Raw genomic sequence first — 14,267 nt, forward strand, 5'->3', positions numbered from 1 at the left:
CAAACCATATTACATTTTATTTGTCACATACACATGTTTAGCAGATGTTATTGTGGGTGTAGCAGAATGCTTGTGTTTCTATCTCCAACAGTGCAGTAATATCTAACAATTCACAACAATACACACAACCTAAAAGTAAAATAATGGAATTAAGGAATATATAAATATTAGGATGAGCAATGTCGGAGTGGCATAGACTAAAATACAGTAGAATAGAATACTGTATTTACATATGAGATGAGTAAAGCAAAAATATGTAAACATTATTAAAGTGACTAGTGTTCCATTATTAAAGTGGCCAGTGATTCCATGTCTATGTATATAGGGCAGCAGCCTCTAAGGTGCAGGGTTATGTAACCGGGTGGAAGCCACCTAGTGATGGCTATTTAACAGTCTGATGGCCTTGAGATAGAAGCTGTTTTTCAGTCTCTCGGTCCCAGCTTTGACGCACCTGTACTGACCTCGCCTTCTGGATGATAGAGGGGTGAACAGGCAGTGGCTCGGGTTGTTGTTGTCCTTGATTATCTTTTTGACCTTCCTGTGACATCGGGGGCTGTAGGTGTGCTGGAGAGCAGGTAGTTTGCCCCGGTGATGCTTTGGGCAGACCGCACCACCCTCTGGAGAGCCCTGCGGTTGCGGGCGGTGCAGTTGCCTGGTATGGCACAGAAACACAGTGGGGAAGCTATCTCAGTGATGTGATCCATACAGTATACACTGAGTGTACAAAACATTAGGAATGTCTTTCTAATATTGAGTTGCACCCCCTTTTGCCATCAGAACAGGCACAATTGACTGGGCATAGACTCTACAAGGTGTCGAAAGCGTTCCACAGGGTTGCTGGCCCATGTTGACTCCAAGGTTTCCCACAGTTGTGTCAAGTTGGCTGGATGTCCTTTGGGTGATGGACCATTCTTGATACACACGGGAAACTGTTGCGCGTGTAAAACCCAGCAGCGTTGCAGCTCTTGATACACTCAAACCGGTGTGCTTGCCATCTACTACCATACCCCATTCAAAGGCACTTCAATCTTTTGCCTTGCCCATTCACCCTCTGAATCGCACGCATACATGTCTCAAATGTCTCAAGGCTTAAAAATCCATCTTTAACCTCTCTGGGATATCTGGGACAACTAGCGTCCCACCCGTGGTACACACTATCAACTGCCAGTGAAATAGCAGGGTGGCAAATTCAAAACAACAAAGATCTCATAATTCAAATTTCTCAAACATACAAGTATTAAACACCATTTTAAAGATAAGATTCTCCTTAATCCAACCACAGTGTCCGATTTCAAAAAGGCTTTACGGCGAAAGCATAACATTAGATTATGTTAGGACAGCGCCTAAACAAGGAAAACCACACAGCCATTTTCCAAGCAAGGAGAGGCGTCACAAAAACCAGAAATACAGCTAAAATGAATCACTAACCTTCGATGATCTTCATCAGATGACACTCCCAGGACTCAATGTTACACAATACATGTATGTTTTGTTCGATAAAGTTCATATTTATATCCATAAACCCCATTTTACATTGGCGCGTGATGTTCAGAAAATGTATTCCCTCCAAAACATCCAGTGAAGGAGCACATCAATTTACAAAAATAATCATCATAAATGTTGATAAAATTTACAACAGTTATTGAAAGAATTATAGATACACTTCTCCTTAATCTGTCTCCTCCACTTCATCTACACAGGTGACATCAATAAGGGATCATAGCGTTCACCTGCATTCACCTGGTCAGTCTATGTCATGGATAGAGACGGTGTTTATAATGTTTTGTACACTCAGTGTAGATGTGTTCTCATTGTTCCTTTTCTATGGTGTGATCCCTCTCCACAGATGACAATGGGGAGTTGCAGTCCAACCAGCTCCCTCGCACCCTGCTGCTGATGCACCGCTGGTATGTCACGTCCACAGAGCTGGCCGGGAAGCTGCTCATGATATATCCTTCCATGTGGATTCTCACCAGACCAACAAAGAACAGTCGTCATACGCCATTTAAAGCCTTTCTGGTAGTGTTTAGATATATATATTTTTTTTCACCTTTATTTAACCAGGTAGGCCAGTTGAGAACAAGTTCTCATTTGCAACTGCGACCTGGCCAAGATAAAGCAAAGCAGTTTGACACATACAACAACACAGAGTTACACATGGAATAAACAAACATACAATCAATAATACAGTAGAAAAATCTATATACAGCATGTACAAATGAGGTAGGATAAGAGAGGTAAGGCAATAAATAGGCCATGGTGGCAAAGTAATTACAATATAGCAATTAAACACTGGAATGGTAGGATGTGCAGAAGATGAATGTGCAAGTTGAGATACTGGGGTGCAAAGGAGCAAGATAAATAAATAAATAACAGTATGGGGATGAGGTAGATTGAATGGGCTATTTACAGATGAGCTATGTACAGGTGCAGTGATCTGTGAGCTGCTCTGACAGCTGGTGCTTAAAGCTAGTGAGGGAGCTAAGAGTCTCCAGCTTCAGAGATTTTTGTGGTTCGTTCCAGTCATTGGCAGCAGAGAACTGGAAGGAGAGGTGGCCAAAGGAAGAATTGTCTTTGGGGGTGACCAGTGAGATATACCTGCTGGAGCGTGTGCTACGGGTGGGTGCTGCTATGGTGACCAGTAAGCTGAGATAAGGCGGGGCTTTACCTAGCAGAGACTTGTAGATGACCTGGAGCCAGTGGGTTTGGCGACAAGTATGAAGCGAGGGCCAGCCAACGAGATCATACAGGTCGCAGTGGTGGGTAGTATATGGGGCTTTGGTGACAAAACGGATAGCACTGTGATAGACTGCATCCAATTTGTTGAGTGGAGTGTTGGAGGCTATTTTGTAAATGACATCGCCGAAGTCAAGGATCGGTAGGATGGTCAGTTTTACGAGGGTATGTTTGGCAGCACGAGTGAAGGATGCTTTGTTGCGAAATAGGAAGCCGATACTAGATTTAATTTTGGATTGGAGATGTTTAATGTGAGTCTGGATGGAGAGTTTACAGTCTAACCAGACACCTAGGTATTTGTAGTTGTCCACATATTCTAAGTCAGAACCGTCCAGAGTAGTGATGCTGGACGGGCGGGCAGGTGTGGGCAGCGATCGGTTGAAGAGCATGCATTTAGTTTTACTTGCATTTCAGAGCAGTTGGAGGCCACAGAAGGAGAGTTCTATGGCGTTGAAGCTCATCTGGAGGTTAGTTAACACAGTGTCCAACGAAGGGCCAGAGGTATACAGAATGGTGTCGTCTGCGTAGAGGTGGATCAAAGAATCACCAGCAGTGAGAGCGACATCATTGATGTATACAGAGAAGAGAGTCGGCCAGAGAATTGAACCTTGTGGCACCCCCATAGAGACTACGAGAGGTCCGGACAACAGGCCCTCCGATTTGACATACTGAACTCTATCGGAGAAGTAGTTTGTGAACCAAGCGAGGCAATCATTTGAGAAACCAAGGCTGTTGAGTCTGCCAATAAGAATGTTGTGATTGACGGAGTCGAAAGCCTTAGCCAGGTCGATGAATACGGCTGCACAGTAATGTCTCTTAGCGATGGCGGTTATGATATCATTTAGGACCTTGAGCGTGGATGAGGTGCACCTATGACCAGGTCTGAAACCAGATTGCATAGCGGAGAAGGTACGGTGAGATTCGAAATGGTCGGTAATCTGTTTGTTAACTTGGCTTTCAAAGACCTTAGAAAGGCAGGGTAGAATAGATATAGGTCTGTAACAGTTTGGGTCTAGAGTGTCTCCCCCTTTGAAGAGGGGGATGACCGCGGCAGCTTTCCAATCTATGGGAATCTCAGACGATACGAGAGGTTGAACAGGCTAGTAATAGGGGTTGCAATAATTTCGGCAGATCATTTTAGAAATAGAGGGTCCAGATTGTGTAGCCCGGCTGATTTGTATGGGTCCTGTGGGGAGCGCAGGGATGTTGACCGGGGTTGGGGTAGCCAGGTGGAAAGCATGGCCAGCCGTAGAAAAATGCTTATAGAATTTCTCAATTATTTGGTAGAGACAGTGTTTCCTAGCCTCAGTGCAGTGGGCAGCTGGGAGGAGGTGCTCTTATTCTCCATGGACTTTACAGTGTCCCAGAACTTTTTTGAGTTTGTACTACAGGATGCAAATTTCAGATATGGCAGAGTATATATTGTAATATGGGAGCTATGGAATGCTGTGTTCCCTGACTGTGCCAAATGTATTTTCTGGGTGGACACTGACTAACCCTGAGTGACTTTTCCTGAGTATACAAAATATCTTGTTTATTTTGAGGGATAGTATATCAGTCAACTGTTTGTCATTTCTAGCAACCAATTATGATTGGTTGATCGCACAGCTCTGGGTTAAGGCAGATTGTCCTATCAAAACTACTGGAAGAATAAGACGTGTTAAGTGCAAATGCATTTCAGAGCAAAGTTCGAGATAGAGAACCGCTTCAAAAGGAAGAGCAACCTGGATCGATTCGATAGCTATTAGCGTTCCATTCCTCTTTATGATTTTTACTTAGTGTGCCTTGACTGTGCATTTGAATCTGATTCAGTTAGCATGGTCCTGGACAGTGTTTTCCTGGAGACTCCATACCACTAAGTGATCCATTGGTAGTTTGTTGTAACCAAGTATTGGTGCTAACCGTGTGTTATTGGATGCTAGCATGCTAGTTAGCTACGGCGTCATAGGACACGGTGCACTGGGTGGGTTTCACGGAAGAATACTGTACCAAGTTATCTAGCTGAATAAACTAAGTTTGAGCCTATTCCTGGAAACATTGAACCACTGTAGTTTACATCAATTATCATTTCTAAAGTGGAAGTTGGAAAAGTTATATTTCAGTGTTTCAGTGAATGGTTAGTGAGGGAGGCCCTGCTCTCTCGCTTCCCCAGTTGTTTAGTTAATTTTCATTCCAATCTCCTTTACATTAGCGTAGCCTCTCCCGTAGCCTGTCAACTATGTGTCTGTCTATCCCTGTTCTCTCCTCTCTGCACAGGCCACACAAACGCTTCACACCGCATGGCCGCTGCCAGTCTAACCTGGTGGTCCCAGTGCGCACAACCCACGTGGAATTCCAGGTCTCCGGCAGCCTCTGGAACTGCCGGTCTGCGGCCAACAAGGCAGAGTTCATCTCAGCCTATGCTACCCTCCAGTCCCTCGACTTCTTGGCGCTGACGGAAACATGGATTACCACAGAAAACACTGCTACTCCTACTGCTCTCTCCTCGTCTGACCACGTGTTCTCGCATACCCCGAGAGCATCTGGTCAGCGGGGTGGTGGCACTGGAATCCTCATCTCTCCCAAGTGGACATTCTCTATTTCTCCCCTGACCCATCTGTCTATCTCCTCCTTTGAATTCCATGCTGTCACAGTCACTAGCCCATTCAAGCTTAACCTGTCTGGGAACCTGGGAAGCTTGCGTCCCACCCTAGTCAACAGCCAGTGGAATCGCGTCGCGCGAAATACAAATACCTCATAAATGCTATAACTTCAATTTCTCAAACATATGACTATTTTACACCATTTTATAGATACACCTCTCCTGAATCGAACCACGTTGTCCGATTTCAAAAAGGCTTTACAGCAAAAGCAAAACATTAGATTATGTTAGGAGAGTGCCCTGCCAAAAATAATCACACTGACATTTTCAAAGCAACTAGCATGCATCACAAATACCCCAAACACAGCTAAATGCAGCACTAACCTTTGACAAACTTCATCAGATGACACTCCTAGGACATCATGTTACACAAAACATGCATTTTTTGTTCGATAAAGTTCATATTTATATATAAAAACAGCATTTTACATCGGCGCGTGACGTTCAGAAAATATATTCCCTCAAATGCTTCCGGTGAATCAGAGCTACAATTTACAAAATTACTATTCGAAAACATTGTTAAAATGTAATATTGTCATTCAAAGAATTATAGATTAACATCTTGTGAATGCAACCACATTTCCAGATTTAAAATTAACTTTACTGGGAAATCACACTTTGCAATTAACGAGGTGCTATGCTCAGAAAAATAGGCTAGGCGATACAGGTTAGCGCCATCTTGGAACCATCTAAAATCAAATATACTATTGTAAATATTCCCTTACCTTTGATTATCTTCATCAGAAGGCACTTCCAGGAATCCCAGGTCCACAACAAATGTAGTTTTGTTCGAAAAAGTGAATCATTTATGTCCCAATAGCTCCTTCTTGCTAGCGCGTTCTGAAGGCTACTCAAAATGTACTGAAGCGTGCGGTACTTGTCGTCACGAATGTGCAAAAAATATATATTTACGTTCGTTCAAACATGTCAAACGTTGTATAACATAAATCTTTAGGGCCTTTTTCAACCAGAGCATCAATAATATTCAAGGCGGACGATTGCATTGTCTTACTAAACGTTTCGGTACGAAGGGAAACCCATGGGCGCCCGCGTCATTGTAGTAATGGCCCTCCCCCTATGACCAACTTTCCAAGCCTCTCTTTCGGTCAGTTTTTACCGGAGAAGACTCAAACCACTTTGTAAAGACTGTTGACATCTAGTGGAAGCCTTAGGAAGTGCTAAATGAATCCTAACTCACGGTGTGTTTCATAGGCAAAGTGTTGAAGGTGATTCCACAAATCAGATTTCCACTTCCTGCATGCAATCTTCTCAGGTTTTTGCCTGCCATATGAGTTCTCACAGACACCATTCAAACAGTTTTAGAAACTTTAGAGTGTTTTCTATCCAAATCTACTAATTATATGCATATTCTAGTTACTGGGCGGGAGTAGTAACCAGATTAAATCGGGTACGTTTTTTATCCGGTCGTGCAAATACTGCCCCCTAGCCCCAACAGGTTTTAACATCCTTATCATTTATCGCCCTCCAGGTTCCCTTGGAGAGTTCATCAATGAGCTTGACGCCTTGATAAGTTCCTTTCCTGAGGATGGCTCACCCCTCACAATTCTGGGTGACTTTAACCTCTCTAGGGTAGGTGGCACCAAATCGTCCCACCTACGCAACAGCCAGTCTAATCCCGTGGCGCGATATTCAAATACCTTAGAAATGCTATTACTTCAATTTCTCAAACATATGACTATTTTACACCATTTTAAAGACAAGACTCTCCTTTATCTAACCACACTGTCCGATTTCAAAAAGGCTTTACAACGAAAGCAAAACATTAGATTATGTCAGCAGAGTACCCAGCCAGAAATAATCAGACACCCATTTTTCAAGCTAGCATATAATGTCACATAAACCCAAACCACAGCTAAATGTAGCACTAACCTTTGATGATCTTCATCAGATGACAACCCTAGGACATTATGTCATACAATACATGCATGTTTTGTTCAATCAAGTTCATATTTATATCAAAAACCAGCTTTTTACATTAGCATGTGACGTTCAGAACTAGCATACTTCCGGGGAATTTACTAACAATTTACTAAATTACTCACGATAAACGTTCACAAAAAGCATAACAATTATTTTAAGAATTATAGATACAGAACTCCTCTATGCACTCGATATGTCCGATTTTAAAATAGCTTTTTGGTGAAAGCACATTTTGCAATATTCTAAGTACATAGCCCAGCCATCACAGGCTAGCTATTTAGACACCCAGCAAGTTTAGCCTTCACCAAAATCAGATTTACTATTACAAAAGTTTAATTACCTTTGATGTTCTTCGTCAGAATGCACTCCCAGGACTTCTACTTCAATAACAAATGTTGGTTTGGTCCCAAATAATCCATCGTTATATCCAAACAGCGGCGTTTTGTTCGTGCGTTCAAGAAACTATCCGAAATGGTAAATCAGGGTTACGAGCATGGCGCATTTCGTGACAAAAAAATTCGAAATATTCCATTACCGTACTTTGAAGCATGTCAACCGCTGTTTAAAATCAATTTTTATGCAATTTATCTCGTAAAAAAGCGATAATATTCCGACCGGGAATCTGCGTTTCGGTAAATAGAGGGAAAAATCTTGAAAGATGGGGGCGACCAGTGCATGCGCCTAAGCCCACTGTCCCCTGATCGGCCACTTGACAAAGGCGATAATGTGTTTCAGCCTGGGGCTGGAATGACGACATTCAGCTTTTTCCCGGGCTCTGAGAGCCTATGGGAGCCGTGGGAAGTGTCACGTTACCGCAGAGATCCTTTGTTTTGGAAAGAGATGTCAAAGAAAGCCAATAAATGGTCAGACAGGCCACTTCCTGTAAAGGAATCTCTCAGGTTTTTGCCTGCCATATGAGTTCTGTTATACTCACAGACACCATTCAAACAGTTTTAGAAACTTTAGGGTGTTTTCTATCCATATATAATAAGTATATGCATATTCTAGTTACTGGGTAGGAGTAGTAACCAGATTAAATCGGGTACGTTTTTTATCCGGCCGTGTAAATACTGCCCCCTAGCCCTAAGAGGTTAACCTCCCTACGTCTACCTTTGGCTCATTTCTATCTGCCTCCTTCTTTCCACTCCTCTCCTCTTTTGACCTCACCCTCTCACCGTCCCCCCTACTCACAAGGCAGGCAATACGCTTGACCTCATCTTTACTAGATGCTGTTCTTCTACTAATCTCATTGCAACTCCCCTCCAAGTCTCCGACCACTACCTTGTATCCTTTTCCTTCTCGCTCTCCTCCAACACTACTCACTCTACCCCTACTCAGATGGTATTGTGCCGTCGCAACCTTCGCTCTCTCTCTCCTGCTACTCTCTCCTCTTCCATCCTATCATCTCTTCCCTCTGCTCAAACCTTCTCCAACCAATCTCCTGATTCTGCCTCCTCAACCCTCCTCTCCTCCCTTTCTGCATCCTTTGACTCTCCTCCCGGCCGGCTCGGTCCTCCCCTCCTGCTCCGTGGCTTGACGACTCATTGCGAGCTCACAGAACAGGGCTCCGGGCAGCCGAGCGGAAATGTAGGAAAACTAGCCTCCCTGCAGACCTGGCATCTTTTCACTCCCTCCTCTCCACATTTTCTTCCTCTGTTTCAGCTGCTAAAGCCACTTTCTACCACTCTAAATTCCAAGCATCTGCCTCTAACCCTAGGAAGCTCTTTGCCACCTTCTCCTCCCTCCTGAATCCTCCTCCCCCTCCCCCCCTCCTCCCTCTCTGCGGATGACCATTTTGAAAAGAAGGTTGACGACATCCGATCCTTGTTTGTTAAGTCAAATGACACCGCTGGGCCTGCTCACATTGCCCTACCCTATGCTTTGACCTCTTTCTCCCCTCTCTCTCCAGATGAAATCTTGCGACTTGTGACGGCCGGCCAGCCACCCAACAACCTGCCGCTTGACCCTATCCCCTCCTCTCTTCTCCAGACCATTTCCGGAGACCTACTCCCTTACCTCACCTCGCTCATCAACTCATCCTTGACCGCTGGCTACGTCCCTTCCGTCTTCAAGAGAGCGAGAGTTGCACCCCTTCTCAAAAAACCTACACTCGATCCCTCCGATGTCAACAACTACAGACCAGTATCCCTTCTTTCTTTTCTCTCCAAAGCTCTTGAGCATGCCGTCCTTGGCCAGCTCTCTTGCTATCTCTCGCAGAATGACCTTCTTGATCCAAATCAGTCAGGTTTCAAGACTGGTCATTCAACTGAGACTGCTCTTCTCTGTGTCACGGAGGCTCTCCGCACTGCTAAAGCTAACTCTCTCTCCTCTGCTCTCATCCTTCTAGACCTATCTGCTGCCTTTGATACTGTGAACCATCAGATCCTCCTCTCCACCCTCTCCGAGTTGGGCATCTCCGGCGCGGCTCACTCTTGGATTGCGTCCTACCTGACAGGTCTCTCCTACCAGGTGGCGTGGCGAGAATCCGTCTCCGCACCACGTGCTCTCACCACTGGTGTCCCCCAGGGCTCAGTTCTAGGCCCTCTCCTATTCTCGCTATACACCAAGTCACTTGGCTCTGTCATATCCTCACATGGTCTCTCCTATCCTTGCTACGCAGCCGACACACAATTAATCTTCTCCTTTCCCCTTCTGATAACCAGGTGGCGAATCGCATCTCTGCATGTCGGCAGACATATCAGTGTGGATGACGGATCACCACCTCAAGCTGAACCTCGGCAAGACGGAGCTGCTCTTCCTCCCGGGGAAGGACTGCCCGTTCCATGATCTCGCCATCACGGTTGACAACTCCATTGTGTCCTCCTCCCAGAGTGCTAAGAGCCTTGGCGTGACCCTGGACAACACCCTGTCGTTCTCCGCTAACATCAAGGCGGTGACCCGATCCTGTAGGTTCATGCTCCACAACATTCGCAGAGTACGACCCTGCCTCACACAGGAAGCGGCGCAGGTCCTAATCCAGGCACTTGTCATCTCCCGTCTGGATTACTGCAACTCGCTGTTGGCGGGGCTCCCTGCCTGTGCCATTAAACCCCTACAACTCATCCAGAACGCCGCAGCCCGTCTGGTGTTCAACCTTCCCAAGTTCTCTCACATCACCCCGCTCCTCCGCACACTCCACTGGCTTCCAGTTGAAGCTCGCATCTGCTACAAGACCATGGTGCTTGCCTACGGAGCTGTGAGGGGAAAGGCACCTCCGTACCTTCAGGCTCTGATCAGTCCCTACACCCAAAGAAGGGCACTCCGTTCATCCACCTCTGGCCTGCTGGCCCCCCTACCTCTGCGGAAGCCCAGTTCCCGCTCAGCCCAGTCAAAACTGTTCGCTGCTCTGGCACCCCAATGGTGGAACAAGCTCCCTCACGACGCCAGGACAGCGGAGTCAATCACCACCTTCCGGAGACACCTGAAACCCCACCTCTTTAAGGAATACCTGGGATATGATTAAGTAATCCTTCTAACCCTCCCCCCCCACCCTCCCCCCCAAAAAAGATATAGATGTACTATTGTAAAGTGGTTGTTCCACTGGATATCATAAGGTGAATGCACCAATTTGTAAGTCGCTCTGGATAAGAGCGTCTGCTAAATTATGTAAATGTAAATGTTTTCCCTGCTGCTGGTTGGAGTAATGCTGTGGTGCTCCTGATGGAAGATTCCCCTATTCACAGAGCTATAATCAGATTAGCCATTACCCTACCTCCAATCCTAACCTTACCGTAAGGAAAGTGCTACAAATATCTAACCTGGGACCAGTTTGCAGAAAATCTTACCTTCTCCATGCGGTATGAAGCTGCCTCAGAGTAGAGCCAGAGCAGAGAGCCTCTTCATGTGACAGAATACAAAGGCACTATTCTGCCCTTTCTCTCACTTTTTGCTTTTGCATTAACCCAACAAAATATACAGTACTTATCGTTGTCCTTCAGCTGTTGCTGAGATGTATTTTTAGCTCCTAGACCTAATGTGTACCTCATTGAATGGCCTCCTCATTTTGTAAGTTAGCCCATGAGAATATATTTTTCAGTGTTCTGGAGAGAAGGCGAGGCCAATTGATTGTGTGTGGTTTCCACAGTCATGTATACATCCAATAAGCATCCATCCTGACCCTCCATGCTGGGAGTGTTGCATAGTACCACAAAGAAGGCAGAGGTTAGTCTTCTCTGCTGCATGGTTGTGACTATATCCTGGGCAGAGAAATAGCTGGGTTCCTTTTGAAAGTGATAGTAGGCAGGCTACGCTCCAGACCTGGCTCCCTGCCCAAGGCCTCTCCAAAGCTACTTCTAAGAGCTACAGGTAACTGCCAAAATGATGGATACACCAACATGAAGTGTCTTAATAGGGCGTTGGGCCACCACGAGCCGCCAGAACAGCTTGAATGCGCCTTGGCATAGATTCTACAAGTGTCTGGAACTCGAGGCATGCAACATAATTCTTCCACTATAAGAATCCTTCATTTGGTGTTTTGTTGATGTTGGGAATTTTTTTATACATGACCCTAAGCATGTTGGGATGTTAATTGCTTAATTAACTCAGGAACCACACCTGTGTGGAAGGACCTGCTTTCAATATACTTTGTATCCCTCATTTCTCAAGTGTTTCCTTTATTTTGGCAGTTACCTGTATATTTCAACGGTTCAAGGAAAAACATTGGCAAGTGACAATTATTTAGAGAATGCTCACATGCAATGGTGGAGAGGTTCATAACATGGTCAGACCTTTCATTGTTTTTATATTTCCACATACTGCGCATTTCTCTTTGAACACTTTAGTTATTCTTCATTAGAGGAGACATTTTGTCCAACTGATAAATGTACAGCTGCTTGCCATGAAAGATGCTGTTTTATTGTTGTATTTTTTTGGGGTTGTTGGAAATGTGGAATGTGTGTCCATTTGTAATAGGGCTTGGGACACCGTCTCCAAAAAGTGCTAAACTGTCCTTGACACAACCCCACATACCGTGACTGCCAGGGAGATGAGTGCCAAAGAACGAGACTGAAGATCTGCTATTTAATGAGGTAAAGAAAACACTACTACATACCAATGAGTTTCTGCGCTCTTTAATATTGAAGATGTTTTGTATTGCTAGGCTGAAAATGCCGTGAGGGTTGTGGGCTCCTCTCTCGGGGCTCTGACAGACTGGCTGGTTCAATGAGGGATGAGAGGATGTCATTAAAATTGACAGCCAGTGGCTGTCCTCATGAGATGTGGATCGCCGTCTGCCATCTGAAGTGGAGATACTGTTTTGGGCGAAAGCATTCAGTGAATTAGGAGTCTTGTGATCTATTATTTACCCCAAAAACGTCCTCAGGCAATCTTTAACAGAGTACACAGACACTCATTTTCACTGATAACCCCTTTAAAGCAATTCTCTACCACCGTCTGCCAATCCATTAAAAAATGTGACCTATTATTTTGTGTGCAACCTTTATATGAAATGAAATACTAAATAAATCATCTGAATTATATGTTAACTACTGTAACGAGGGGCCATACTAAAGTCCATGTTATATTTTGCATCTGAAGGGGGAATACCACAATGGCCATTCCCTTGTTAATGGTTGTTATTTCCACATTAGGGAAACATGATTTGTTGGGTTGATAAAATCTAGGCCACGTTTATGACTATGGTTGCTGGACTTGCCCATCTCACCACTCCCCTTAGCCACATCACACTACAAATCACTGAGCAAGGAGCCATCGGCAGTCCTTGTTGAGGGTCAGTACCCTCAACTCTACCTTTTCCTTCTGAGACTATGATATCATTGTGAATCATTGATATTCTATTGGCACTGTTGCTTGGGGTTACACACTATGATGTTCAGCCAGACTGCCCAGCCATAATGTCCACATGCAAACAGTAAGCATATTGCATAACTGCAACATATTAGTGCTAAATCAGCCATCCGTGTGTGTGTGTGTGTGTGTGTGTGTGTGTGTGTGTGTGTGTGTGTGTGTGTGTGTGTGTGTGTGTGTGTGTGTGTGTGTGTGTGTGTGTGTGTGTGTGTGTGTGTGTGTGTGTGTGTGTGTGTGTGTGTGTGTGTGTCAGGTACTGGATTACGGTGTTTCCTGCAGAGTTTAACTTGGACATGGGCCTTATCCGCCTCACTGAGGAGTTCAGAGACGTGGCGGCTCACCTGGGCTGTGAGGAACACTACAAACTCATTGACATCTCCACCATGTGAGGAACTACCCAAGGATGGGCACGCACGTGCACACACACACGCAGTCAGTAGAGAGTTTCCAGTTTCAACAGATTGTGTGTGTTTCGTTCTAGCCCGTCATATGACTGGATGAGAAAGCTGACCCAGAGGAAGAAGCAGGCCAAGAAGGGCAAAGCCTCACTCCTATTTGACCACCTAGAGCCCATGGAGCTGGCTGAACACCTCACGTTCCTGGAGTACAAGTCCATCAGGAGGATATCAGTGAGTGTCCACGGTGGAAAAAAGACTCGTGCCCTTTCATCCCTATCTAACCTCTGTGTGTGACATTCCTCCATGTGACATTCCTGCTTTTTCCACAGAACTCTTTCCCCCCCCCATTTAGTTCTGTTACTAACTACAGAACAAAGCTTTAACTGTCAACTAACTTCATCCCCAGGATAATTGCGCACCACCACAGAATATGTTCTTAGCTAGCTACATAGCCGTCTTTGTATCAAAGATAATTGTGTAGTTTAGAGTAACTGAGTAATTATCGAGGCTAGCTATCTTCGTCCTCCTAACGTAGTCAACACTGCTAGCTGCTAGCTAGCTAGTCATCACTGCTAGCTAGCCAACTTCTACCGACTAGCAGCACTGCAGAAACTATTACATCGTAACGACTTGATTAGTGTGGTGTTAGTGTTAGTTAGCCAGCTACATAGTTGTCTTTGCTGTCTCTGTATCTAAGATAATTGTGTAGTTTGAGTTTGAGTATTATCGAGGTGAGCCAGCCAGCC

General features: G+C 45.0%; 1 protein-coding gene across 1 annotated transcript in view; it reads left to right on the forward strand.

Moving 5' to 3' along the window:
- Positions 1–14,267, forward strand: part of LOC106606711 (ras guanyl-releasing protein 3) — a 57,898-nt gene that overhangs the window by 20,331 nt on the left and 23,300 nt on the right. Inside the window, exons 3-6 of the mRNA XM_014203070.2 lie at positions 1,847–1,949; positions 12,283–12,345; positions 13,377–13,508; positions 13,605–13,752. Coding sequence (XP_014058545.2) covers positions 1,847–1,949; positions 12,283–12,345; positions 13,377–13,508; positions 13,605–13,752 — 446 coding nt within the window. The remainder of the gene's footprint in view (positions 1–1,846; positions 1,950–12,282; positions 12,346–13,376; positions 13,509–13,604; positions 13,753–14,267) is intronic.

Source organism: Salmo salar, chromosome ssa01 (genome assembly GCF_905237065.1).
Source record: "Salmo salar chromosome ssa01, Ssal_v3.1, whole genome shotgun sequence".
Lineage (NCBI taxonomy): Eukaryota > Metazoa > Chordata > Actinopteri > Salmoniformes > Salmonidae > Salmo > Salmo salar.